The following is a 25,546-nucleotide window of genomic DNA, read 5'->3' on the forward strand; positions in this document are numbered from 1 at the left end:
GCTGCGGCGTTTTGGACCAGTTGCAGGCGGGACAGGGAAGATTGGCTGATCCCAGTGTATAGGGAGTTGCAGTAGTCTAGGCGGGAGGAAATGAAAGCGTGAATGATTTTTTCTGTGTCGTCGAATTTGAGGAAAGGTTTGATTTTAGCTATGGTTCGAAGTTGGAAGAAGCTGGCTTTTACCACAGCGTTGACTTGCTTATCAAATTTTAATGCAGAGTCAAATATCATGCCGAGGTTTTTGACATGCGGTTTGACTAGGCAGGATAGGCTTCCAAGACTGCCTGTTATCAATTTGATGGAGTCGGGGGGGCCGAATAGGATGACCTCAGACTTGCTCTCATTTAATTGGAGGAAGTTCTGTGCCATCCAACATTTTATGTCCTCAAGGCAGTGTGAGAGGCTGTTTAAATTTGACTGGTTGTTGGGTTTCAGGGGGAGGTAAAGCTGAGTGTCATCGGCATAGCAGTGGAAAGAAATGCCGTGCCTTTGAATGATTTGGCCAAGGGGGAGCATGTATAGAGAAAAGAGAATGGGGCCTAGGATTGAGCCTTGTGGAACTCCGCAGGAGAGGCTAGCTGGAGCAGAGGAATAACTGCCTATGTTGATGGCGAAACTCCTATCTTTGAGGTACGAAGCGAACCAGCTCAGGGCAGTGCCATCAATGCCAACCGCGTACCGGAGACGGTCAATAAGGATGGTGTGGTCCACTGTATCGAATGCTGCGCTGAGGTCGAGAAGGAGCAGGATTGCACAGTCGCCGGTGTCGATGGCGAGAAGCAGGTCGTTGTGTACCTTCAACAAGGCAGACTCTGTGCTGTGGTGGGCTCTGAAACCTGACTGGAAACTTTCCAGGATGGTGTTTTGGTGCAGGTAGGGCACTAATTGGTTAAGGATTGCCTTTTCAAGGACTTTTGACAGGAATGGCAGTTTGGAAATGGGTCTGTAGTTGCTAGGCAAGGTGGGGTCTAGGTTAGGTTTTTTCAGTAGGGGCTGGACCACTGCGTGCTTGAAACTGGTTGGAACAGTGCCAGTGGCCAGAGAACTGTTGATAATAGAGAGGATGCTGGGACCAGCTATTGCAATGACATCCTTCAGAAGGGCAGTGGGGGCAGGATCAAGGGGGCAGGTTGCAGGTTTCATAGCGGAGATAAGCTTTGCAAGGGAGGATAGAGTGACGGGTTGGAAGCAGTCCAATTTAGATGAACAGACTAGTGAGACAGCTAGGTCACGGGTGGGAGGGGAAATGTTCATTCTAATATTCTCAACTTTGTTGGTGAAAAATTTAGCGAATTCTTCGCACTTAGCAGGGGACCCAACTAAGCTGGTACTGGGGGCGGGACATATGACAGAGGTAATTGTTCTAAATAGGACCTTGGAGTTATGAGAGTTTTTGGAAATAAGGTCGGAGAAGTATTGTGCTCTAGCAGACTTTACTGCTTCCTGGTATTTGAGAAGATTGTTTCTCAGAATTTCGAAGGAAATTTGAAGCTTGTCACATTTCCATCTCCTTTCTGATTTTCTGCACTCCCTTCTTAGGGCTTTGGTGGTGTCATTGAGCCACGGCCGACCTTTGGGCTTAGGCTTTTTCATTTTAAGGGGAGCGATAGAATCCAGGATGGAAGAGCAAGTGATATTAAATAAAGAGGCGAGATCCTCAGTGCTGAGATGGGGGGGAGAGGCCTCAATAGTGCAGATGTTGGGGGCAGCTGTGAGAGCCTCGGAGAATTTACTGGCAGTCAATGAATTTATGTCGCGGGAGTAGCGAACAGGGAGATGAGATTTTGCGGGAGATAAAGGCAGAGATGCGTCAAAAATGATAGCGCTGTGGTCCGATAGACAGGCTTCAGTAGTTTCAATGTTGTTGATTGGGAATCCGGACGATAACACTAGGTCGAGAGTATGGCCTAACTTGTGAGTGGGTCCCGTGGTGTGAAGAGTCAGATTGAAGGACTCAACCAGGTGCATAAATTCACTCACAAGAGGCTTAGTGGGACAGCAAACATGAATATTAAAGTCACCAAGAATCATGATCCGGTCAAATTTGGGCAAAATGCTAGAAATCAGATCAGCAAATTGGGTGATGAAGTCCTTATGCATTTTTGGTGGGCGATACACAAGAACAATTAAGAGGGGGTAGGCTAGGCCTACTTTAATTAGTTGCACCTCGAAACTGGAGAAATGATCAGCGTTCAGGAGGCGGCAGTTGAAATGTTTCTTAAACACAGTGGCTAAGCCCCCACCGCGTCCGGAGAGCCTAGGCGAGGTGAAGAAGTGACAGTTATCAGGACAGAGTTCCACGAGTGGAGCAAGCTCAGCAGGGTTAAGCCAGGATTCTGTGAGCAGTAGGAAGTCCAATCCACGGGTGATGAAGAAGTCGTTGAGGATGAAAGTCGTTGTGTGTGGATCAATGGTTTGATGTTACTTTATTGTCACATCTTTCGATACAGGGGAATAGTTTTATTTGCGTACAACTCAGTAAGAGCTTACCACACATAAGCACACTCATAAACAAGTACAAAGGTGCAACAATCGTAGTGTACAAATTGTGGACTTCACTGAGGGAGTACACAAATAATCACCACATTTACAATGCCATCTTGTATTCTTCAAGTTTCAAGTTTTTAAAAGGCGGCACGGTGGCGCAGCGGTAGAGTTGCTGCCTTACAGCACCGGAGGCCTGAGTTCAATCCTGACTACGGATGCTGTCTGTACGGAGTTTGCACGTTCTCCCCGTGACCTGCGTGGGTTTTATTAATCCGGGTGCTCCGGTTTCCTCCCACACTGGGGAAGATGCTGGAGTTGATTATTAAAGATGTAATAGCAGCGCATTTAGAAAGCAGTGATGGGATCGGTCAAAGTCAGCATGGATTTATGAAGGGAAATCATGCTTGACTAATCTTCTGGAATTTTTTGAGGATGTAACAAGTAGAACGGATAAGGGCGAGCCAGTGGATGTGGTGTATCTGGACTTTCAAAAAGCCTTTGACAAGGTTCCACACAGGAGGTTGGTGAGCAAAATTAGAGCACATGGTATTGGGGGTAGAGTATTGACATGGATAGAGAACTGGTTGGCAGACAGGAAGCAAAGAGTAGGAATTAACAGGTCCTTTTCAGAATGGCAGGCAGTGACTAGTGGGGTACCGCAAGGCTCAGTGCTGGGACCCCAGCTATTTACAATATATATTAATGATTTAGACGAGGGAATTAAATGTAACATCTCCATGTTTGCGGATGACACAAAGCTGGGTGGCAGTGTGAGCTGCGAGGAGGATGCTATGAGGCTGCAGGGTGACTTGGACAGGTTGGGTGAGTGGGCAGATGCAGCATAATGTGGGTAAATGTGAGGTTATCCACTTTGGTGGCAAGAACAGGAAAGCAGATTATTATTTGGTTGGCGTCAGATTAGGAGAAGGGGAGGTGCAACGAGACCTGGGTGTGCTTGTACATCAGTCACTGAAAGTAAGCATGCAGGTACAGCAGGCAGTGAAAAAAGCTAATGGCATGTTGGCCTTCATTGCGAAAGGATTTGAGTTTAGGAACAAAGAGGTCCAACTGCAGTTGTACAGGGCCCTGGTGAGACCGCACCTGGAGTACTGTGTGCAGTTTTGGTCTCCTAATTTGAGGAAGGACATTCTTGCTGTTGATGGAGTGCAGCACTAATTCCCGGGATGGCGGGACTTACATATCATGAAAGAATGGGTCGACTGGGCTTGTAGTCACTGGAATTTAGAAGGATGAGAGGGGATCTTATAGAAATATATAAAATTCTTACAGCATTGGACACGCTAGATGCAGGAAAAATGTTCCCGATGTTGGGGGAGTACAGAACCAGGGGTCACAGTTTAAGAATAAGGGGTAGGCCATTTAGGACTGAGATGAGGAAAAAAAATTTCACCCAGAGATTTGTGAATCTGTGGAATTCTCTGCCACAGAAGGCAGTGGAGGCCAATTCACTGGATGTTTTCAAGAGAGTTGTATTTGGCTCTTAGGAATCAAGGGATATGGGGACAAGGCAGGAATGGGGTACTGATTTTGGATAATCAGCCATGATCATATTGAATGGTGGTGCTGGCTTGAAGGGCCAAATGGCCTCCTCCTGCACCTATTTTCTATGTCTATGTCTAGATTAATTGGTTTCGGTAAAATTGTAAACTGCCCTAGTGTGTAGGACAATGTTAGTGTGCGGGGATCGCTGTTGGCGTGGACCCGGTGGGCCGAGGGGCCTGTTTCCACACTGTATCTCTAAACTCCTAACTAAAGTCCTAACTGCTCTGTCCTTGAAGGCCCATTGTCCTGTCGGCAGCTGGTATAGTCTGATCTGATTTAATTGAATAACACGCAGAGAAAAGCCTTTCAATGTACCTTGGCACCGGTGACAGTAAACCAAGACATTAAACACATGAAAGTAATCCAAGCAGCTCTTGTGGGAAGAACTTTGCTCTTTGGTTACTGAATGATGAAGGGTGTTTGTTGAACTAGTCACTGTGTGGGGAGATTAGAGTGTTTTTGACATGATTGCAGAACTAAAATCACTGTGACCACATGCAGCAAGCAGCCCAGTCACCTCTTTCCATTTCCAACGTGTTTTAACAGAGCTCAATAATAGTAAATCGTCAAACTACCGGAAGAGATCACGTCAATGCATCAAACTGAGGGAAAGATCAAACCAGCAAGTCAAAGGTTATCTGCAATATTTGTAAAAATTTATTCCACGAGTCCTCAAGGGAGAAAACAAAAATGTTGCAAGCATTATAATTGCTGCACGCGGTTAGTCACGAGTCCATGCTGACCAGAGCCCAGCTGGACCCTTGTATTATCAGATGGAGTCCGACTCAAACAGCTGGACATATTTACACGTCAAAACAGAATAGAAAACTTAGCTCCGATCCACAAACAACTGTTTAGTTTAGCTTGGAGATACAGCACGGAAACAGGCCCTTCGGCCCACCAAGTCCTCGCCGACCAGCGATCCCTGCACATTAACACTATCCCACACACGAGGGACAATTTTACCAAGCCAATCAGCCCACAAACCTGTACGTCTTTGGAGTGTGGGAGGAAACCAGAGTTCCCAGAGAAGACCCACACGGTCACGGGGAGAACGTACAAACTCCATACAGACAGCACCCGTAGTCAGGATGGAACCCGGTACAATACACTTGGCATTGTAAGGCAGCAACTCTACCGCTGCGCCACCGTGCTGCCCATAAACTGTGACTAATAGCAAAATAAAATGTTGGGCTGCATGATGTGGTATGCGCGAGTTACCCACTGCGATGATCAATCACGGGGCGGCACGGTGGTAGAACTACTGCCTCACAGCGCCAAAGACCCAGGCTCGATCATGACTATGAGTGCTGTCCGTACAGAGTTTGTATGTTCTCCCTGTGACTCCGAAGACGCACAGGTTTATTGGCTTGGTAAATGTAAAAATTGTCCCTTGTGTGTGTAGGGGATCGCTGGTCGGTGCAGACACGGTGGGCCGAAGGACCTGGTTCTGCTCTGCATCTCTGAACTACATTAAACCTGCGTGTGTTTTCTCCGAGATGTTCTGTTTCCAAAGACGTACAATGTTTGTAGGTTAATTGGCTTGGTATAAATGTAAATTGTTCCTAGTGTGTGTAAAATAGTGTTAGTGTGCGGGGATCTCTGGTTGATGCGGACTCGGTGGGCCAAAAGACAAGTTTCTGCGCTGTATCTTGAAACTAAAATAACTATTTCAACAGTCACGTGACCGCAAGGGACTGCAGATGCTGGTTTACGGGGGGAAAAAGATAAAGTGCTGGAGTAACTTCAAATAATTCAAAACCACCAGAAATAAATAAAAGACTCCTTCTTTGCGGTACAGGCACTCAAAACAATTTACAAAACAGCTCTTTTCTTACAGTAGTTAGCCACAAAATGCTGGAGTCACCGCTGAGTTACTCTTGATTAGTGCGTGTGCCAGGGGTTATGGGGAGAAGGCAGGAGAATGGGGTTGGGAGGGTGAGATAGACCAGCCATGATTGAATGGCGGAGTAGACATGATGGGCCGAATGGCCTAATTCTGCTCCTATCATTTATGATCTTACTCCAGCGTTTTGAGTCTATCCTCGGTGTAAACGGGCATCTGCAGTTAGTTACTTCCTGCACCTGTTCCGGTTAACCTCAATCCCTCCCCTTCCTTTCTGCAAGGTGTCCCTGTAACTATGTCCTCTCTACCTGACAGGTCACTGCTCTCGATGCGGCGCAGGTCAGAGTCGGCCCAGAAGAGTTTGCCGAACTTGTTGTCGATGGCCAGCGTGACGGGTTTACTGAGGCCGCTGAAGAACAGCACCTCACGCTCTGTCCCGTCCAGGGCTGCCCGCTCAATCTGCGGAGACCGGTCCTGAAGGTTGGTGAAGTACATGTACCTACGGGGCGTTGGTTTTGATGGGGGGGTGGGGGGGGAAGAAAAGCAATAACTTAACACAGCACACTCCAAAAACAAATTCAGTGATTAAACATTACATTGATGCGAAGAGAAGAGGCTTGGGTAAGAGTGGACGTGAAGAGGATGTTTCCACTAGTGGGAGAGTCTAGGACTAGACGGTCATAGACACAGAATTAAAGGGCGTACTTTTAGGAAGGAGATGAGGAGGAATTTCTTTAATCAGAGGGTGGTGAATCTGTGGGATTCATTGCCACAGACGGCTGCGGAGGCCAAGTCAGTGGACATTTTTAAGGCAGTGATAGATTCTTGATTAGTGCGGGTGTCTGGGGTTATGGGGAGAAGGCAGGAGAATGGGGTTAGGAGGGAGAGATAGATCAGCCATGATTGAATGGCAGAGTAGACTAGACGGCCCAAATGGCCTGATTCTGCTCCTATCACTTATGAACGTATGACGTGGCAAATGTTGGTTTTACCCCCTCTCTGGGTTGACGATAATCGCCCGGGGTCGATCTTGCTCTCCATCCAGGACCACGCCGATCGGCTTCCCATCCAGTCTCATGATGTTTATAACATTGGTGGCCTCACAGGTCCAGTAGATGTACCGGCTGTAGATGTCAATGCTGAGGTCGTAAGCCTGCATGTCGATGTTCTGGTTGGGGAGAGCGCTGGTCACTACTGTGAAACTCTGCAACACAGAGAAAAAAAACACAATCAAAACAACCACAGAGAATATAGACGCAAGGAACTGGGCCACACGGTGCCAGCTGCCTCACAGCGCCAGACACCCGCGTTCCATACACGTTAACTTTTGTCGTACATTTGGTTCAGATTTCTCGGTTACCCGTTTTATAAAAGACCTCTGGCTAATTTAAAACTTCCTCTTGCTTTATTGTAGATTTTACAGGGGGGATCAATATGCTTCTGAATGTGTGTCTGTAATCGTAAGATCACAAGTGATAGGAGCAGAATTAGGCCATTCGGCCCATCAAGTCTACTCCGCCATTCAATCATGGCTGATCTATCTCTCCCTCCTAACCCCATTCTCCTGCCTTCTCCCCATAACCCCTGACACCCGTACTAATCAAGAATCTATCTATCTCTGCTTTAAATATATCCACTGACTTGTGGCCTCCACAGCTGTCTGTGGCAAAGAATTCCACAGATTCACCACCCTCTGACTAAAGAAATTCCTCCTCATCCCCTTCCTAAAAGAATTTCCTTTAATTCTGAGGCTGTGACCTCTAGTCCTAGACTCTTCCACTAGTGGAAACATCCTCTCCACATCCACTTTATCCAAGCCTTTCACCGTTCTGTATGTTTCAATGAGGCCCCCCCTCATTCTTCTAAACCCCAGCGAGTACAGGCCCAGTGCTGTCAAACGCTGATCACAGGTGAACCCACTGATTGCTGGGATCATCCTTGTACTGACTGACACACGGCCAATCTGGCGGCAGTCCAATACTGACCTGGCTCCCATAGGTTAGTGAACCCACTGATTGCTGGGATCATCCTTGTACTGACTGACACACGGCCAATCTGGCGGCAGTCCAATACTGGTGAACCCACTGATTGCTGGGATCATCCTTGTACTGACTGACACACGGCCAATCTGGCGGCAGTCCAATACTGACCTGGCTCCCATCTTCCTGCGCACGTCGTATGACATTTTGACGAGAGTCGATCCAATAAAGATGTTTATTGACGGGATCGTAATCAATCGCCCGGACGTTTTTCAGGCTGTGAATGGGGAGGATGATATCCGGACTCTGCTGTTCATCAATAACCATTCGATTGATCGCATTCTTTTGACTGAACAGCAAAAACGAAGTAGGGGCTGCAAAACAACAACGATTATCGTGCATTAGTCAGGCTGGGCCAATCCAATAGGTCATAAGTGATAGGAGCAGAATTAGGCCATTCGGCCCATCAAGTCTGCTCTGCCATTCAATCACAGATGATCTATCTCTCCCTCCTAACCCCATTCTCCTGCCTTCTCCCCATAACCCCCGACACCCGCACTGATCAATAGTCTATCTATCTCTGCCGTAAAAATATCCACTGACGGCCTCCACAGCCTTCTGTGGCAAAGAATTCCACAGATTCACTGCCCTCTGACTAAAGAAATTCCTCCTCATCTCCTTCCAATAGAGAGGCAAGAGACAACAAATGCTTCCACTATAAATAGAAATAGGTTTCCTACCAGTTAAAATTTTTTAAATGATAAAATTATACATCTCAAAAACAAATATTCTCAGGCATTTAGTATGGATAAATACCACGATTTATAACTCAGTGAAGTTAATTATATTAAAGCAATGCTTGCATCATTTCTTTGAATACGTGGCAAGGACTATTTGATAACCTTGTTAACTTTTCTTAAGAAGACACATAAGGAACTGCAGGCCCTGATTTACAATTTAAAAAAGGGACAAGGTGCCGGAGTAACTCAGCGGGTCAGGCAGCATCTCTGGAGAACATGGATAGGTGACATATCAGGTCAGGTCCCTTCTTTAAACTCAATCACTGCGAGTTATTATTCAGATTCAGTAACCGGGTTACTCCAGCACTTTGTCCTTTTTTTTGTAAACCAGCATCTGCAGTTCCTTGATTGACATAAAGTGCTGGAGTAACTCAGCAGGTTAGGCAGCAACTCGGGAGAGAAGGAATGGGTGACGTATCAGGTTGAGACCCTTCTTCAGTCTGATGTCAGGGAAGGGGGCGGGACCCAAAACGTCACCCATTCCTTCTCTCCCGAGATGCTGCCTGACCCGCTGAGTTACTCCAGCATTTTGTGTCCACCCATTGTTGCTCTGTTGTTCGTAAGTTCTAAGAGCTGAATCAGGCCATCAAGTCTACCCGGCCATGCCATCATGGCCGGTCCATGTTGTTAGGCAGTGTTCCCACTTGCTCACATCTCCATAACCAACCCCCACTTGCACCAGCGCGGTGTTAGACCTATGATGCTCACGGCTGCAAGTCTTGTTGTCCACGTTCAGGTAGTAGTGAGCTGGGCATCCACAGACGTAGCCAACAGCAGGCATGGCCAAGCACAGGTGGGTGCAGTGACCATTGCTGGACGAGCACTCATTCCAGCCGCCCTGTCTGGAGGAGTGAAACACCAGGATGTCCATCACATAATCCAAGTGGCCTTGAATGATGGTGCGGTTTTGCCCACTGGTTTTGTTTGCTCGTTCAATACTTCTGCGGCTCCAGTCTGTCCAGTAGATGTAGTCTTGGTATTGCGTTAAGCCGAATGGATGAGGCAGGTCATCGGCAATCACCTCCCGGTCCAGACCTGTAACAGTATCACATAGCAATTAGCATCCGCGGCACGGTGGCGCAGCGGTAGAGTTGCTGCCTTACAGCGCTTACAGCGCCAGAGACCCGGGTTCCATCCTGACTACGGGTGCTGCCGTACGGAGTTTGTACGTTCTCCCTGTGACCTGCCTGGGTTTTCTCCGAGATCTTTGGTTTCCTCCCACACTCCAGACATACAAGTTTGTAGGTTAATTGGCTTGGTATAAATTTAAATTGTCCACAGTCTGTGTAGGATAGTGTTAATGTGTGGGGATCGCTGGTTGGTGCGGACTCGGTGGGCCGAAAGGCCTCTTTCGACATTGTATCTACAAAATTAAACCAAAATTGATTAGAAACTACAACTTCCAAGTTCCTGTGCATGCATATCTCTGAAGATCTGTCCTGGACCCAGCTCACCGATGTGTAACTAAACTGGAAGAGTGGTGTGGGCAGGGTAAAGGTTGCCAAGTGATAGGTGGATACGGGGGGGGGGGGTTGAAGACTGTTTCTCCAAATGTAAAAGTTACAAACTCACCCAACATATTGGAGGACTCGATCAGACTTGTATCCAGATCCGTCCAGTATAGTCTCCGCTCTGCGTAATCAATCGTTAGTCCATTTGCCCGCCCAACATTAGGAACTAAAGTGATGCGGCCGGTTCCATCCATGGCCGCCCTGTCGATCTTTGGCTTCCCGCCCCATTCAGTCCAGTACATAAACCTACGACAATACAAACCCATCAACGTTCAAGTGAAATCTGGCAAACATTTCCCCAGCAGTGTGGCACACATTATGCAATGATGTGCGATGGGATATTGAGGCGGTTGAGGAAATAATGGTCAGTTGGAAATGCTATCCATGGCTCCATGGCAAATTGAAAACTACACAGGTGTTTTTGGTCAGGGGAGGTGGAAAAACATGGGTTAAGATGAGTCAGCAATGGAGTCATGCTCTCCCATTGCCTCTCCTTCCCTTCAGCAGCAGCAATGCACCGTCACAACCTATAACAGTGCAGGATATTGCAAACCTATCTCAGAAGACACACAAAAATAATCACACTGGTTTTTGCATTTTGCCCCCAAAGTCCGTGTGTGAACTGCCCTCCCCTTTGATTGGGTGAAAGCGGCTCTCTTCCACATCTGTTACTTGAAAATCACAAATATAAAAATGTGGTGGTTATGAAAGGTTTAATATATTGACTTGACTTCCAAAAGAATGAATCCGTGTTCAGGTTAATGCTTCAAAAACACCACTGGTAAAGCACTGGAAAAAGTCCATTGAATGTTTAGAAGTTTTTCCCTGTTTAGGTAGCTGGAAAGAGGGCAGATAAGTTCTACGAGGATGTTGCTCGGACTTGAGGGATTGAGTGACAGGGAGAGGTTGGGCGGGCTAGAACCTTACTCCTTGGAGCGCGGGAGGCTGAGGGGCGGTCCTATAGAGGTGCACCAAACAGAGAGGAACTGATCGGACGAATGCAGAGTCTTTGACGTAGAGTAGGGGAATCTGGAACCAGAGAACATAGGTCAAAGGCGAGAGGGGAAAGATTTAGTAGGAACCTGAGGGGCAACTTTTCCATACAGAGGATGGTGGGTGTATGGACCGAACCGCCAGAGGAGGTAGTTGAGGCAGGTACTATAACAACATTTAACTGACACTTTTAAAGACACTTTTAAAAGATTTAAAAGACACTTAAAAAGGTCCATGGATAGGGAAAGGTAGAGAGAGTTATGGGCCAAATGCGGGCAGGTGGGACTAGCTTAGATGGAGCATCTAGGTGAGCATGGACAAGTTGGGCTGAAGGACCTGTTTCCGTGCTGCATGACTCTGCAACTCTAAGCATTCATTAGGAGGTCACTATGCGTCAGGTTCACGTGTTCTAGGAGTAGAATGAGGCCATTCGGCCCATCGAGTCCACTCCGGCATTCAATCACGGCTGATCTCTGCCTTCTAATCCCGTTCTCCTGCTTTCTCCCCATAACCCTTGAGGCCCGTTCTGGTCCAGGAGGTGTCTTACCCTTCAGCGGGGTCGAGTGCCAGGGCCCTGGGGCTGTCCAGGTCCTTCCACACCAGCACCTGTCGGTGCTGCCCGTCCAGCCTGGCCACCTCGATGCGGTTGGTGCCAGTGTCCGCCCAGTACAGGTTCTTGCCCAGCCAGTCCACCGCCATGCCCTCAGGATAGTCCAGGCCAAACTCCACCACATGCTCCAGAGCACTGCCATTCATGAAGGCCCGACTGATGGTCTGCAAAACAAGGGCCGCTGCACTGAGTGGAGACACAAGCAACTGCAGGTGCCGGTTTACAAGAAAAGACACAGAGTGCTGGAGTAACTCAGCGGGTCAGGCAGCATCTCTGGAGAACATGGATAGGTGACGTTTCAGACTCTGAAGAAGGGTCCCGTCCTCAGACAGTTTGATTCATTGATTGAAAGACACAGCATAGAAACAGGCCCTTGGGCCCATCGGCTCCACATCAATCACACGTTGACACTAGTTCCATTTATCCCACTTTCTCATCCACTCCCTGCACATTAGGGACAGTTTACAGAGGCCAGTTAACCCACAAACCCGCACATCTTTGGGATGAGAGAGGAGCACCACGTGATCACAGTGAGAACATGCAAACTCCACACAGACAGCACACAAGGTCGGGGTCAAAGCCGCTTCTCAGCATCGACGAAGAACATGGCTAGCTGATGTTTCAGAACCGTTTTTCAGACTGATTGTGGTGTGGAGGGGCAGGGTGGGGGGGGGGGGGGGGGGGGGGGGAGCTGGAAGAGAGGAGAGGGCCAGGGTAAAGCAGTACCTGTATCCACCTATCACTCGTCTGGGTTTGTCCTGCCCAGCTTCTCTTTTGGCTTTCTCTCCACCACCCCCCACCCCAACCACAATCATTCTGAATAATGGTCCCAACCCTTAACTTCGCCTATCCACGTTCTCCAGGGATGCTGCCCGACCCGCTGAGTTACTCCAGTACTCTGTGTCTTTCTCTCTGTAAACCTGCATCTGCATTTTCTTGTTTCTACATCAACCAGGCCGTGTCTAATTCCACATTCTCTGTCCTAACTGATAAGGGAGCAGTTCAGCTTTAAACCCAAGCTGTTATTGGCAGTGTGTATTTCAGCAAATGAGATCATTCAACAAAAAAGTATTCCCCCCCCCCCCCACCTCCTCCCTTCCTCACCTCCCCTCCTCTCTCTCCCTCCCCTCCCCCCTTCTCTCTCTCTCCCCTCCTCTCTCTCTCCCTCCTCTCTCTCTCCTCCCCTCTCTCTCTCTCTCTCCCCCCCCCCTCCTCCCTTCCTCTCTCTCTCCCCCCCCTTCCTCTCTCTCTCCCCCCCCCCCCTTCCTCTCTCTCTCCCCCCCCTGCCCTCCCTCCCTGTTTGAGAGATGTCCTGAGCATGTTGCAGCATGTGCCAGTGTGTGATTCAGGCTGTGTTGTGTTGGTGGATGTGATGTTGATGTCGTGGCTGCACTGACTGCTGTGGGAGTGCTCAGGGGCTGCAGCAGTAGCTGGGCTCCACTTACCTTCAGGCTGATGTCTGTCCAGTAAATGCGATTGTCGGTCACATCGAAGTCCAGGGCAGAGGCCTCCTTGACACCGGTCAGTGGGATGGCCACGTTGTTGTTGTTGGTCTCCAGTGAGATGCGCCGGATGTCGGCACGCCGGGAGAAGAGGAGGAAGGCCTCGGGAATGATGCAGGTCCTCATGTCACGGATCAGCTCCAGGCCGATGGGGCAGGCACAGCGCACACCCTGAGGCTTGTACAAGCACAGGTGGCTGCACCCACCATTGTCCTCCGCACACGGGTTGGTGCCTGCAAACACATTCAACTCAGTCTCCCCGTGACAATCACACAGAGCTGGCGCGCACGCAAAAGGAAGGGGAGACAAAGCATGGGTGACGGTTCACATCGAGACCCTTCTGACTGAAAGTGGGGGGGGGGGGGGAGAAGATGAAGTTTAACGACGTAGAAAATTGTAAAAGGACTGGACAAGCTAGAAGCAGGTAAACTGTTCCCAATGTTGGGCGAGTCCAGAACCAGGGGCCACACAATCCAAGAATAAAGGGGAGGCCATTTAAAACTGAGGTGAGAAGAAACTTTTTCACCCAGAGAGTTGTAAATTTGTGGAATTCTCTGCCACAGAGGGCAGTGGAGGCCGATTCACTGGATGAATTTAAAAGAGAGTTAGATAGAGCTCTCGGGGCTATCGGAATCAAGGGATATGGGGAGAAGGCAGGCACGGGTTACTGATTGTGGATGATCAGCCGTGATCACAATGAATGGCGGTACTGGCTCGAAGGGCCAAATGGCCTCGTCCTGCACCTATTGTCTATTTTCTATGTTTCTATGTGAAGGGTTGAGTTGCGACGTACCCAAGATACGATGAACGTTGGTGGCCTTCAGGCCCATCAGGTCGGGCAGCTGGTCGATGATGGTCTCCCTCTCGGCAGTCTTCTTGTGTACTCGCTCGATGCTGCGACGCTGCCAATCCGTCCAGTAGATGTAGTCACCCAGGAGGGTGAAGCCAAAGATGTGCGGCAGCTTGTCCTCCACAAGCACTCGTCTGTCAGTGCCGTCGCAGTTCATCACCTGTATGGTACACAAATGGCTCACATCAGTTAGTTTATTGTCATGTGCACTGATGTACAGCAAGAAGAAGTTTGTTGTGTACACCCAGAGAGTTGTGAATCTGTGGAATTTAGCATGAGAGGGGATCTTATACAAACATAAACAATTCTTAAAAGATTGGACAGGCTAGATGCAGGAAACATGTTCCCGATGTTGGGGGAGTCCAGAACCAGGGGTCACAGTTTAAGAATAAGAGGTAGGGCATTTAGGACTCAGATGAGGAAAAACCTCTTCACCCAGAGAGTTGTGAATCTGTGGAATTCTCTGCCACAGAAGGCAGTGGAGGCCAATTCACTGGATGTTTTCAAGAGAGAGTTAGATTTAGCTCTTGGGGCAAACAGAATCAAGGGATTTGGGGAAAAAGCAGGAACGGGGTACTGATTGTGGATGATCAGCCACGATCATATTGAATGGCGGTGCTGGCTCGAAGGGCCGAATGGCCTACTCCTGCACTTATTTTCTATGTTTCTTTGCTATTCAGGCAGCGCAAAGACATGGTTATAATCGAGCCATTTACAGTGTGTAGAGATTTAAAGAGTATGGAGTGATTGCAATATGTGATTGTAGATCTGTACGCAGATAGCCGCCTGGTTTGGGTGGCATTGAATGCAGGGTACAGCATGTATCCAACACCACAGTCCACAAGTGTGTGAGAAGTTATCAGCAGAGGTCTCTGTGAGTTCCACTGTGCGTTGGAATTTAGTTCCTCGTCCCACCCACCGCTCAGCAGGCAGGAATACTGATGGGCACGTCAAGATATTTCTAGCAACAGAGTGAGAGATTCCACTGGAATCAACGACACAAGAAACCAGTTGCCTTTGGGTGAGATGATCTTTCAGGAGAAATTTGATGTGTTTGGATGGCAATCGGTTTATAAAATATTCCGGTGTCACCCCTTAAACATATTAAGTGCCTCCTGAAAGATGATCTCATCTAAAGGCAGCTGGGTTCCTCATTTACTCCAGGAAAAAACCTTACAGAATAAAGTTCTTACAGAAACATACTTAGATAGCTGACAGTCCAAACTCGGAATTCTCCACTGTTAGGTCACTAACCTATGAACACCCTCCTCATTTCCCTCCTCTCTTCCCTGTGCCCCACCTGGATGTCCACCCGTCTCTCCCCCCCCCCCCCCCCCCTTCACAACCACTTATATTTTATAGTCCTTCCTCCAGCTTCACATTTCATGCCTCTTCTCTCCTTATCTCACACTTGTTGTTTTTTCATCTCCGGGCTTTGTCCACCCACCTGCCAATAAACCCTCCCCACCTGTATCCACCTATCACTCGCCAGGCTTTGCCCCATCCCCACCTCGCCTCCACCTTTCTCCCCCTTTACTCCAATCAGACTGAAGAAGGGTCCCGACCCAAAACGTCACCTATCCATGTTCTCCACAGATGCTGCCTGACCCGCTGAGTTACTCCAGCACTCTGTGAAACGTCACCAATCCATGTTCTCCACAGATGCTGCCTGACCCGCTGAGTTACTCCAGCACTCTGTGAAACGTCACCAATCCATGTTCTCCACAGATGCTGCCTGACCCGCTGAGTTACTCCAGCACTCTGTGAAACGTCACCTATCCATGTTCTCCACAGATGCTGCCTGACCCGCTGAGTTACTCCAGCACTCTGTGAAACGTCACCTATCCATGTTCTCCACAGATGCTGCCTGACCCGCTGAGTTACTCCAGCACTCTGTGAAACGTCACCTCTCCATGTTCTCCAGAGATGCTGCCTGACCCGTTGAGTTACTCCAGCACTCTGTTCCTTTTAAATAAACTTCTATTTACTTTTGTTTCTCAGACACGTTTCCCCTTTATTTTGAAGTCAAGAAAATTTAATTGGCACATGTACTGTTTTGTTAGTGTGCTTCCTTTCTGTAACCTGCTCCGTTACAGATACACAACTAATTAACAGAGGCTTTACACTCGAGTCTTGGGTTCAGCCATTTTAATTCAGGATCCCCTTGGCTACTGCCTCATGGGTAATATATCCCCGGTACTGCACCACAGAGCGCACTATTCCCATAACATCCCCCTTTATTTACAAAACAGATATGTACAGGAACTTTACATGTATAGTAATAAATTAAATTCTTCCATGGCATCTTATTTCACTGAGTCCAACATGTCTCCAACAGTCCATTTTCCAACATGCCTTTGACAATCCATTTCCGTGGGAGCTTCCAAATTCTCCTCCCTTGGATCTGTGACCGTTCAGTGCTTGGACTTATCTAAACTTTGAACAACAAGTCTAGTTCCTCATTCCCTTTCCCCTTTTTATTCATTAATATGTCTGTTTATTTATTTATTTAGTTTTTTAAAATGGCCATTACCACAACTTCTACATAAAACTATGCATATCAAACTATAACCGAAAATATAACATTAACTTTTTTAAACATAACCTAATAGCCGTTACATCTATACTCAACTACACGTACAGGCCCGATCTTTATTTGGGCACATAATCCTGCAGATAGCGTGGTTTTCGAACGCATCTACCAGATCTTGTTGTCAGGGTTTGATGCTCCCTGGGTGATCAGCTCATGGGTCGATTGTCTTGCCCCGGTTTAGTCCCGGTCATCCCGGTCAACCAGGGTTTGATGCTCCATGGGGACTGGTGGTCGGGCCATAGGTCGATTTTCTCGCTCCGGTTCAGGCAACGTCACCAGGTCATCTAGGTCAACATCAGCACGATGAAATGGCTCGTTGGTCTTCCTCAGATGGCGCCGATTCCGACGATAGATGACGCCGTCCTCGGTTCTGACTTCATAAAGATCTGGGTTGCCTACAACCACAGCCTTCCTCCAGGACTGATGTTGATTATCGGTCGGCTTCACTCGAACTGGATCGCCAGCTTTCAGGGGAATCAGATCTTGAGATCCTCTGTTGTAGTAGTCTGCTTGTCTGTCTCTAGCTGCTCTCAACTCATCTACTTTTTCCTGAATTTCAGGTTTGAGCAGCCTCTGAGTAGTCGGTAGAATGGTCCTGGTACGTCTGTTCATCAATCTTTGAACTGGACTGCTACTCATGCCAAGTGTTGGTGTGTTGCGTAAAGCTAGTCTGCTCAGGTAAGGGTCAGCTCCGGCAGCCTTAGCCTTCCTCAGCAATGACTTTGCAACTTTCACACTGCTCTCCGCCTTTCCATTACTCTGTGGATAATAGGGTGATGTGCTCGTATGTTCAAACTGCCACTTCTTGGTAAATCTCTTGAACTCCTCAGCTGTGAACTGTGGCCCATTATCTGTGATGAGCTGATCTGGTATTCCATATCTTGCGAACTGGCCTTTGATTTTATGGATGACATTCACTGCCAGTGTTTTCTCTAGATAGTCTATTTCCCAATATCCTGAGAAATAGTCCACAGTGACCAAATAATTCCTTCCATCCAAGTGGAACAAATCTTCGCCCATGGTCTCTCTGGAATTTCATGGGAATGCAGTGTTTCTTTAGGTTGCTCTTTCCCTTGAGCTTGACATGTCTCACATTGCTGTACAAAGTCCTTGATTTCTGCTCTCATTCCGGGCCAGTGCAGACATTCTCTTGCCCTTCTTAGACAGCCATTCACACCAATGTGGGAATCATGTACTCTTGTGAGCTTGTCGCATCTCCTGGCTTTAGGGATGATTACTCTCTCTCCCCTAAATATGAGACCATCTCCAACACTCAGCTCGTCCCTCACATAAAAATAGGAGATGAGCTCTGGGTCAACATCCTTCTTGTTCTCTGGCCAGCCTCGTTTGATCACCTCTTGCACTTTCTGCATTGTCTCATCTGTTTTTGTTGCATTCCTTATGCCATTTACCAGAGGCTGTGCTATTGGGATGTGCCTTGCCAGGTTTACAGTCTCCAGTTCTCCCATGGTCTTGTCAGTCTTGCCAGTCTGAATATATGCTTTGCTCAGCGTGTCTGCCAGCTGCATCTCCTTCCCTGGTCTGTATCTTATTGTCACATCATAGGTCTGCATCCTCACCAGCATCCTCTGCAATCTCTTTGGTGCCCGATGAAGTGGTTTTGTGGCGATTATCTCCAGTGGCTTATGGTCTGACTGCACATTCACTGGCCTTCCATATGTGTACACATGGAACCTCTCTAGACCAAACATCACTGCCAGCAATTCTCTTTCTATTTGTGCATATCTGGTCTCCGCATCCGTCAGGGCCCTGCTGGCATAGGCAACTGGATGGCCCTCCTGCCTCAGCGCCGCACCAAGTCCACCAAGCACGTACTCAGCTCCTTGGATGGATCATAGTGTGGCGGCTCCCAAGGGTCGGGCCATACTACTACCGACCCCTCGGCACGGGAATGGACCAGTCCCGGGAGGCGGTCCTGGACTCAGGTATAAAAGGACAAGGTTTGGGCGCCAAGCCATTCCGGCAGACTAGACCCGTCCGAGACCCACGAACCAATAAATATACCTTCCCAAAATACCTGGCTCCTTGCCTTTATCAACACGCTACATTGGTGACCTCGACGGTCCATTCATTAGGATGGACAGAAAAACAGAATCCGGCCGCCCGTCCGGCTCGCAGGCCGACCAGGCCCCAGCTGTCGACGCGGTAGGCATCAAGCTCCCGACCTTCTGGACCACCCGGGCTCGCATTTGGTTTTACCAAGCGGAGGCCCAGTTCCAGCTGCGGGGCAACATAACGGATGACACCCGGTTTTTCCACCTGGTGGGAGCCCTTGACCAGGACGCAGCCGAAGAGGTAACGGAGTTCCTCCAGGACCCACCGGCCGACGGTAAATATAAAGCCCTTAAGGAGCTGCTGCTCCAAACCTACGGGCTAACCCGAATGGAGCGGGCCGAAAGGCTCCTCCACATGCCAGGCCTCGGTGACCGGCGCCCATCTAGCCTCCTGAAGGAGATGGTCGCGCTGCTCGACGGGCACAGACCGTGCCTGATGTTTGAATATACTTACCTGCACCTGCTGCCGGCCGACATTCGCCTGCAGCTCACCGACGTCTCCTGGGAAGACACCCGGGCCCTCGGCAGGCGCGCGGACGCGCTGTGGGCGGCGCGCCGTGATGACATCAGTGCGCTAAACGTCACTCGAGAAGCGCCCGATTTTCTCCGGTCGGGCGGGGGAGCTGTGGAAGGAGTGACAGCTACGTCCCGGAGGCCTGCGAGATCGCCCCCGGTGGCCATTGCGGGTCGTGCACCTGCAGTCCCACATCAGCAGGCTCCAGCCAGCACCAGCAAGAGGTACTGGTGTTATTACCACCAGCGCTGGGGTGCGGCAGCCCGACAATGCCGCCAGCCGTGCACATTTCCGGGAAACGCCGGGGCCGGCTACCAATAGTCCCTGCGGTGGCCGGCCAGATTCACCGCCTCTTCGCCTGGGATCGGCGGTCCGGGAGCCGCTTCCTCGTGGATACCGGGGCGGAGCTGAGCGTCCTGCCCCCTTCGCCGCTGGACATTCGTTCTGGGAAGCGGGGGCCCATCCTCACCGCGGCAAATGGGAGCATTATCCAGACGTATGGCGTCCGCACGGTCCACATCGTTTTCGGCGCCAGTCATTTTACCTGGCTGTTTACGATCGCCGACGTCTCCCAGCCGTTGCTCGGGGCCGACTTTCTGCGGGCTCATTCTCTCCTCGTGGACGTCAGGCAGCAGCGCTTGGTCCACTCCGCCACGATGGAGCCCATCGCGTTGCGGCTGAACGACCCCGTTATACGCCCGCTGTCGTCCGTGGACTCCCATTTCGCTCGGGTGCTGGCGGACTTTCCGGATATTATGGCCCCGCAATTCCGGTCATCGACCCCCAAGCATGGGGTGTTCCATTATATCACGACTACCGGCCCACCCCTCCACGCACGAGCACGCCGACTCCCGCCTGAGAAACTACGCCTGGCACGACAGGAGTTCCGTACGATGGAGTCCTTGGGGATCGTCCGCCCTTCCAACAGCCCATGGGCATCTCCACTCCACATGGTCCCCAAGGCAAACGGGGGCTGGAGGCCTTGCGGGGATTATCGGCGGCTGAACGTCGCTACCCGCCGAGGACCGATACCCCGTGCCCCACATCCAGGACTTCAACGCCCATTTGGCTGGGGCCACGATATTTTCAAAGGTGGATCTGGTGCGAGGTTACAACCAGATCCCGGTCCACCCGGAGGATGTACCCAAGACGGCAATCATCACGCCGTTCGGACTCTACGAGTTCGTGCGGATGCCGTTCGGCCTCAAGAACGCCGCGCAGTCATTCCAACGATTAATGAACGGCGTTTGTCGCGGGTTGGATTTCCTGTTCGTCTACCTCGACGACATCTTGGTAGCCAGCCGCTCGCGGCAGGAGCACTGTGCTCACCTCCGGCAGCTTTTCCAGCGGCTCAGCGAACACGGGTTGGCCATAAACCTCGCCAAGTGCCGCTTTGGCGTGGCCATAATCGACTTTCTCGGCCACCGTGTGTCCTCGCAAGGAGCGGTTCCCCTGCCGGACAAAGTAGACGCCATCCGCCGGTTTCCCCGTCCGTCCTCGGTGCGTGGCCTGCAGGAGTTCGTCGGCATGGTGGCATTTTATCACCGGTTCCTGCCATCCGCGGCCCACATCATGCGGCCGCTATACGAGCTGCTGGCGGGCAAGCGCAAGACCGTCGTGTGGACCGACGAGGCCGTAACAGCCTTTGACGGCGCGAAGGAGGCCCTGGCTCGGGCTGTGCTGCTTGTTCACCCACGGGAGGATGCCCCGACAGCCCTTACGGTGGACGCCTCAGAGTTGGCGGTTGGTGGCGTACTGGAGCAACTCACGGACGGGGGTTGGCGCCCCCTGGCCTTCTTCAGCCGGCACCTCGACAACGCCCAGAAGAAGTACAGCGCTTTCGACCGCGAGCTCCTCGCCCTGTACCTGGCCGTTCGTCACTTCCGCTATTTTCTGGAGGGCCGCCCGTTCACCGCTTACACGGACCACAAGCCGCTCACTTTCGCCCTGGCAAAGGTCTCCGACCCATGGTCCGCCCGACAGCAGCGCCAGTTGGCCTACATATCCGAATTTACCACCTCCATCCGCTTTATCGAGGGGAAGGAAAACCGGGTGGCCGACGCATTGTCTCGCCCCGCCATCAATGCCGTGTTAGAAGTGGCACCCGGCATTGATTATTCTGCCCTGGCGGAGGCCCAACTAACGGACGGGGAGATGCCCGCCTACCGGACTGCCATCTCTGGCCTCCGCCTTGAGGATGTTCCCCTCGGCCCCGGAGCGACGACGATACTTTGCGATGTGTCGGCAGGTCAGCCGCGCCCCATCGTCCCGGCCGCGTGGCGCAGGAGGGTGTTCGACGTGGTCCACGGGCTGGCTCACCCATCCATCCGGGCAACGATCTCCTTGGTAGCTGCGCGGTTCATGTGGCATGGTCTGCGCAAGCAGGTTGGCCAATGGGCCCGCACCTGCATTCCGTGCCAGACGTCGAAAATTCAACGCCACGTCCGGGCGCCACTCCAAGGGATCGGTCTACCCTGCCGCCGTTTCGACCACCTGCACGTGGACATTGTGGGCCCGCTCCTGCCGTCCCGGGGCATCACCCACCTCTTCACGGTGGTGGACCGCTTCACGCGGTGGCCGGAGGCCATACCGCTGGCTGATACATCTACAGCCACATGCGCTCGTGCATTGGCCGCGCACTGGATTGCTCGCTTTGGTGTGCCGGTGGTCATCTCATCGGACCGGGGGCCACAGTTCACCTCCGAGCTGTGGTCGGCCATGGCCCACCTGTTGGGCGTGCGGCTGCACCATACCACGGCCTATCACCCGCAGGCAAACGGCTTGGTGGAGAGGTTCCACCGGCAGCTGAAGGCAGCGCTGAAGGCGCGACTCGCCGGCCCCGACTGGATGGACGAGCTACCATGGGTTTTGCTGGGCATCCGGACTGCCCCCAAGGAAGACCTGGCTTCATCCTCAGCGGAGCTCGTCTACGGGTCTCCGCTCACGGTGCCCGGGGAGTTCGTGCCCTCGTTGCCGGGGCGAGAGGAACCGCCCTCATCCACCCTACATCGCCTCCGAGAGCGAGTTGGCAAGCTCGCACCCGTGCCGACGTCCCGCCATGGGACATTCCGCCCTTACGTGCCATCGGCCCTCCAGGACTGCGCCTTTGTGTTCCTGCGCCGTGACGCCCACCAGGCGCCACTCCAGAGGCCGTATGAAGGCCCGTACCGGGTGCTGGAGCACGGGCAGACAACCTTTGTTTTGGACATGGGGGGCCGGCCGGAGGCCGTGTCAATTGACCGCCTGAAGCCGGCCCACTTAGACATCGACCAACCGGTACGGGTGGCCCAGCCTCGGCCACGAGGTCGCCCCCCTTTGCGGGTCCCACCGCCTGTCTCTCCAACTGTGCCTCCGCCGGCCCCTCTGTCAACCGATTACCGTACGCGGTCCGGTCGGGTTGTGCGACCACCAGTGCGTTTCGTGCCTCCGGATCTGGGGGGGGGTACTGTGGCGGCTCCCAAGGGTCGGGCCATACTACTACCGACCCCTCGGCACGGGAATGGACCAGTCCCGGGAGGCGGTCCTGGACTCAGGTATAAAAGGACAAGGTTTGGGCGCCAAGCCATTCCGGCAGACTAGACCCGTCCGAGACCCACGAACCAATAAATATACCTTCCCAAAATACCTGGCTCCTTGCCTTTATCAACACGCTACAATAGTATCTGAGTACTGGCTCGGCAGTTACTAGCTTCTTTATGTCCATCACCGCCCTGTCATGCACCTGTGCCCACCACCAAACTACATCCTTCTGTGTCAGCTTGCGTAGCAGTTCACATAGGTTGCTTAATCCAGGAAGGAATTTGCTCAAGTAGTTAACAAAGGCAATAAATCGCTGAACTCCTTGGACATCCTTTGGGTTAGGCATCTGAGGCACGGCTTCTACCTTCCCTGGATCTGGTTTCAGTCCTGCAGCAGAGACTCTATGTCCTATGAAAGTGACTTCCTTCACCTTCAGCTTTGCCTTCTCTATGTTCAGCTTCAGGTGACGGTCATGACATCTCTCCATCAGAGCTTTAACCTTCCTGTCATGGTCTCTTTCTGCTTCCTCTGCCGTTTTTCCTTTCCCAAACACTAGGATGTCGTCAGCAACAGACCTCACTCCTTCCAGGCCCTCCAGCACTTGGTTCTGTCATCGCTGGAACTCTTCAGGGGCCGTGACCAGACCAAACGGCATGCGTCTCCACCTATATCTACCATATGGTGTGTTAAATGTCGTAAGCTGAGAACTCTCATCATCCAGTTCCACATGCCCAAACCCATTCTTGGCATCAAACGTGCTAAAGACCTTGGCATCATTCAGGTCGGTGAGGACATCTTCGATCGTCGTCATTGGATAATGACTTCTTTTAAGCCCCTTGTTCAGATCCCTTGGGTCTAAACACACTCTCAACTTCCCATTGGGCTTTTCTACACACACAAGGCTGGATACCCATGGTGTGTGGGTCTCTAATGGGGCAATTATTTCCGCTTCTGTCAGTCTGCCTAACTCCTCTTTCAGCTTACTCCGTAAGGCTACAGGGATTCTTCGTGGTGGGTGGATCACCGGCGTTATGCTGTCAGCTACCAGCAGATGGTACTTGCCCTCAAATCTACCTGTCCCTTCAAACACATCAGCATACTCCGCTATCAATCTTTCCTTGGTCAGAGGGATTTCACTGCCATTCAGTGTCATTATGTTCTCTGTACAAACTGAGATGAGCCCCATCTGCTGGGCTGCCCTGTTTCCCAGGATTGGAATGCAGTCTTCCTCCAGGACTACAAACTCTACTTTGTATTTCCTTCCATTCTTTGGGTTCACCAGTCTCACCTTGCTTTTCCCAAGAGGCACCACTGTCGTATTGTTGTACATGGACAATACTTGCTTGGTTTCATCCACATCCTTTGCATACATCTTGGGAATGATGTTACATGTGGCCCCACTGTCCACCTGGAATTTTACTTCCTTCCCTTTCAGCATCATGGTCGCAAAGATTTTCTTTGTCAACCCTGTGCACACTTTCTGCTTTTCCTGCTTCTGGTTGCAGTCCCATTGTGTGAATGTCATCATCCTCTTGACTGTCATCATCCTCATCACTGGAACTCTCCACTTCCACCATTGCATGCACAGGTTTTTTCCCTTTCTTTTCTTTCTTCTGCTACCCCTGCTTTTCCATGCATTGTGAGGCGAAATGATCTTCCTGATGGCATTTGAAACACTCCCTGCCATATGCCGGACATTTCTCCTTCTTTCTCTCATGTTTGTATCCACAGTATTTGCACTCTATGGTTGGCTGGTACCGTTTCCCCTCCTGCCTCACTGCACAGACATCTTGTCGCTGGTCCCCTAACAGGACACCAACTCTGGCCTTGGCCAGCACCGAAGCCTGGCATGCCTTCACACACTTTTCTAAGTCAAGTGAGGTTTCTCGGAGAAGTCTTTCCCGCAGCATGTCATCCCTTATGCCGCATATTATTCTATCACGCATCAGTGAATCCTTCAACTCTCTGAAACCGCAATGAGCTGCCAAGAGCTTCAGTTCTATTAAAAACGAATCAAAAGTCTCCCCTCTCTCTTGGCCCCTCGTAAAGAATCTATACCTGTCGATGGTCTCGTTCCTCATGGGTTGACAATGCTGTTCGAAAGCATCGAGTGCCTGCGCTAGCGTAACCTCTTGTACGTTGCCCTCCGGCGTCCGTGTCTCGAGCGTCTGGTAGAGCTCTCCCTTGCGGTCCAACTAGGTACATTAGCAGTTTCCTCATTGTCTTGTCATCCTTCCCTTCCATGCTCAAATCAACATAGAGCTCAAACTCTTCCCTCCATTGTCTCCACTCCATCGGCAGGTCCCTTGCCTCAAAATTCATTTGCCTAGGGGGCTTCAGCTGCTCCATGTTCCTGATAAATCCGCCCCTCTATCGATGGAAACCATGTAGGCGCACAGTCGTCTCTCGGTAGTACTTACTCACAAACGTCGTCCGCTGTCACCGTGCACCCAATCAACTCTCGACTAATCCTGAAACAGGCCCCGATCTGACACCATGTTTAGTTATTGTGCTTCCTATCTGTAACCTGCTCCATTACAGAGGCTTTACACTCGAGCTTTGGGTTCAGCCATTTTAATTCAGGATCCCCTTGGCTACTGCGTCCAGTCCCGGTACTGCACCACAGAGCCCAACACATGTACCGACAACGGAACCATGAAACTCATACTTGCAGCAGCGTAACACACCAGTAAACACAATACACA

The 25,546-nt window shown here is 50.8% G+C and overlaps 1 protein-coding gene across 2 annotated transcripts in view; it reads right to left on the reverse strand.

Moving 5' to 3' along the window:
• The window catches only part of lrp6 (low density lipoprotein receptor-related protein 6), a 130,709-nt gene that overhangs the window by 17,451 nt on the left and 87,712 nt on the right, over positions 1 to 25,546 (reverse strand). The window contains exons 8-15 of one of the 2 annotated variants that reach the window (XM_078416729.1): positions 14,084 to 14,300; positions 13,234 to 13,523; positions 11,726 to 11,952; positions 10,247 to 10,431; positions 9,383 to 9,709; positions 8,046 to 8,248; positions 6,888 to 7,063; positions 6,204 to 6,394 (exon numbers count right to left, since the gene is read on the reverse strand). In XM_078416729.1, the coding sequence (XP_078272855.1) occupies positions 6,204 to 6,394; positions 6,888 to 7,063; positions 8,046 to 8,248; positions 9,383 to 9,709; positions 10,247 to 10,431; positions 11,726 to 11,952; positions 13,234 to 13,523; positions 14,084 to 14,300 (1,816 nt within the window). Of the gene's footprint in view, positions 1 to 6,203; positions 6,395 to 6,887; positions 7,100 to 8,045; positions 8,249 to 9,382; positions 9,710 to 10,246; positions 10,432 to 11,725; positions 11,953 to 13,233; positions 13,524 to 14,083; positions 14,301 to 25,546 lie in introns of both variants that reach the window. The other variant, XM_078416728.1, reaches the window with a different exon arrangement.

Source organism: Rhinoraja longicauda, chromosome 20, assembly GCF_053455715.1.
Source record: "Rhinoraja longicauda isolate Sanriku21f chromosome 20, sRhiLon1.1, whole genome shotgun sequence".
Taxonomy (NCBI): Eukaryota; Metazoa; Chordata; class Chondrichthyes; order Rajiformes; family Arhynchobatidae; genus Rhinoraja; species Rhinoraja longicauda.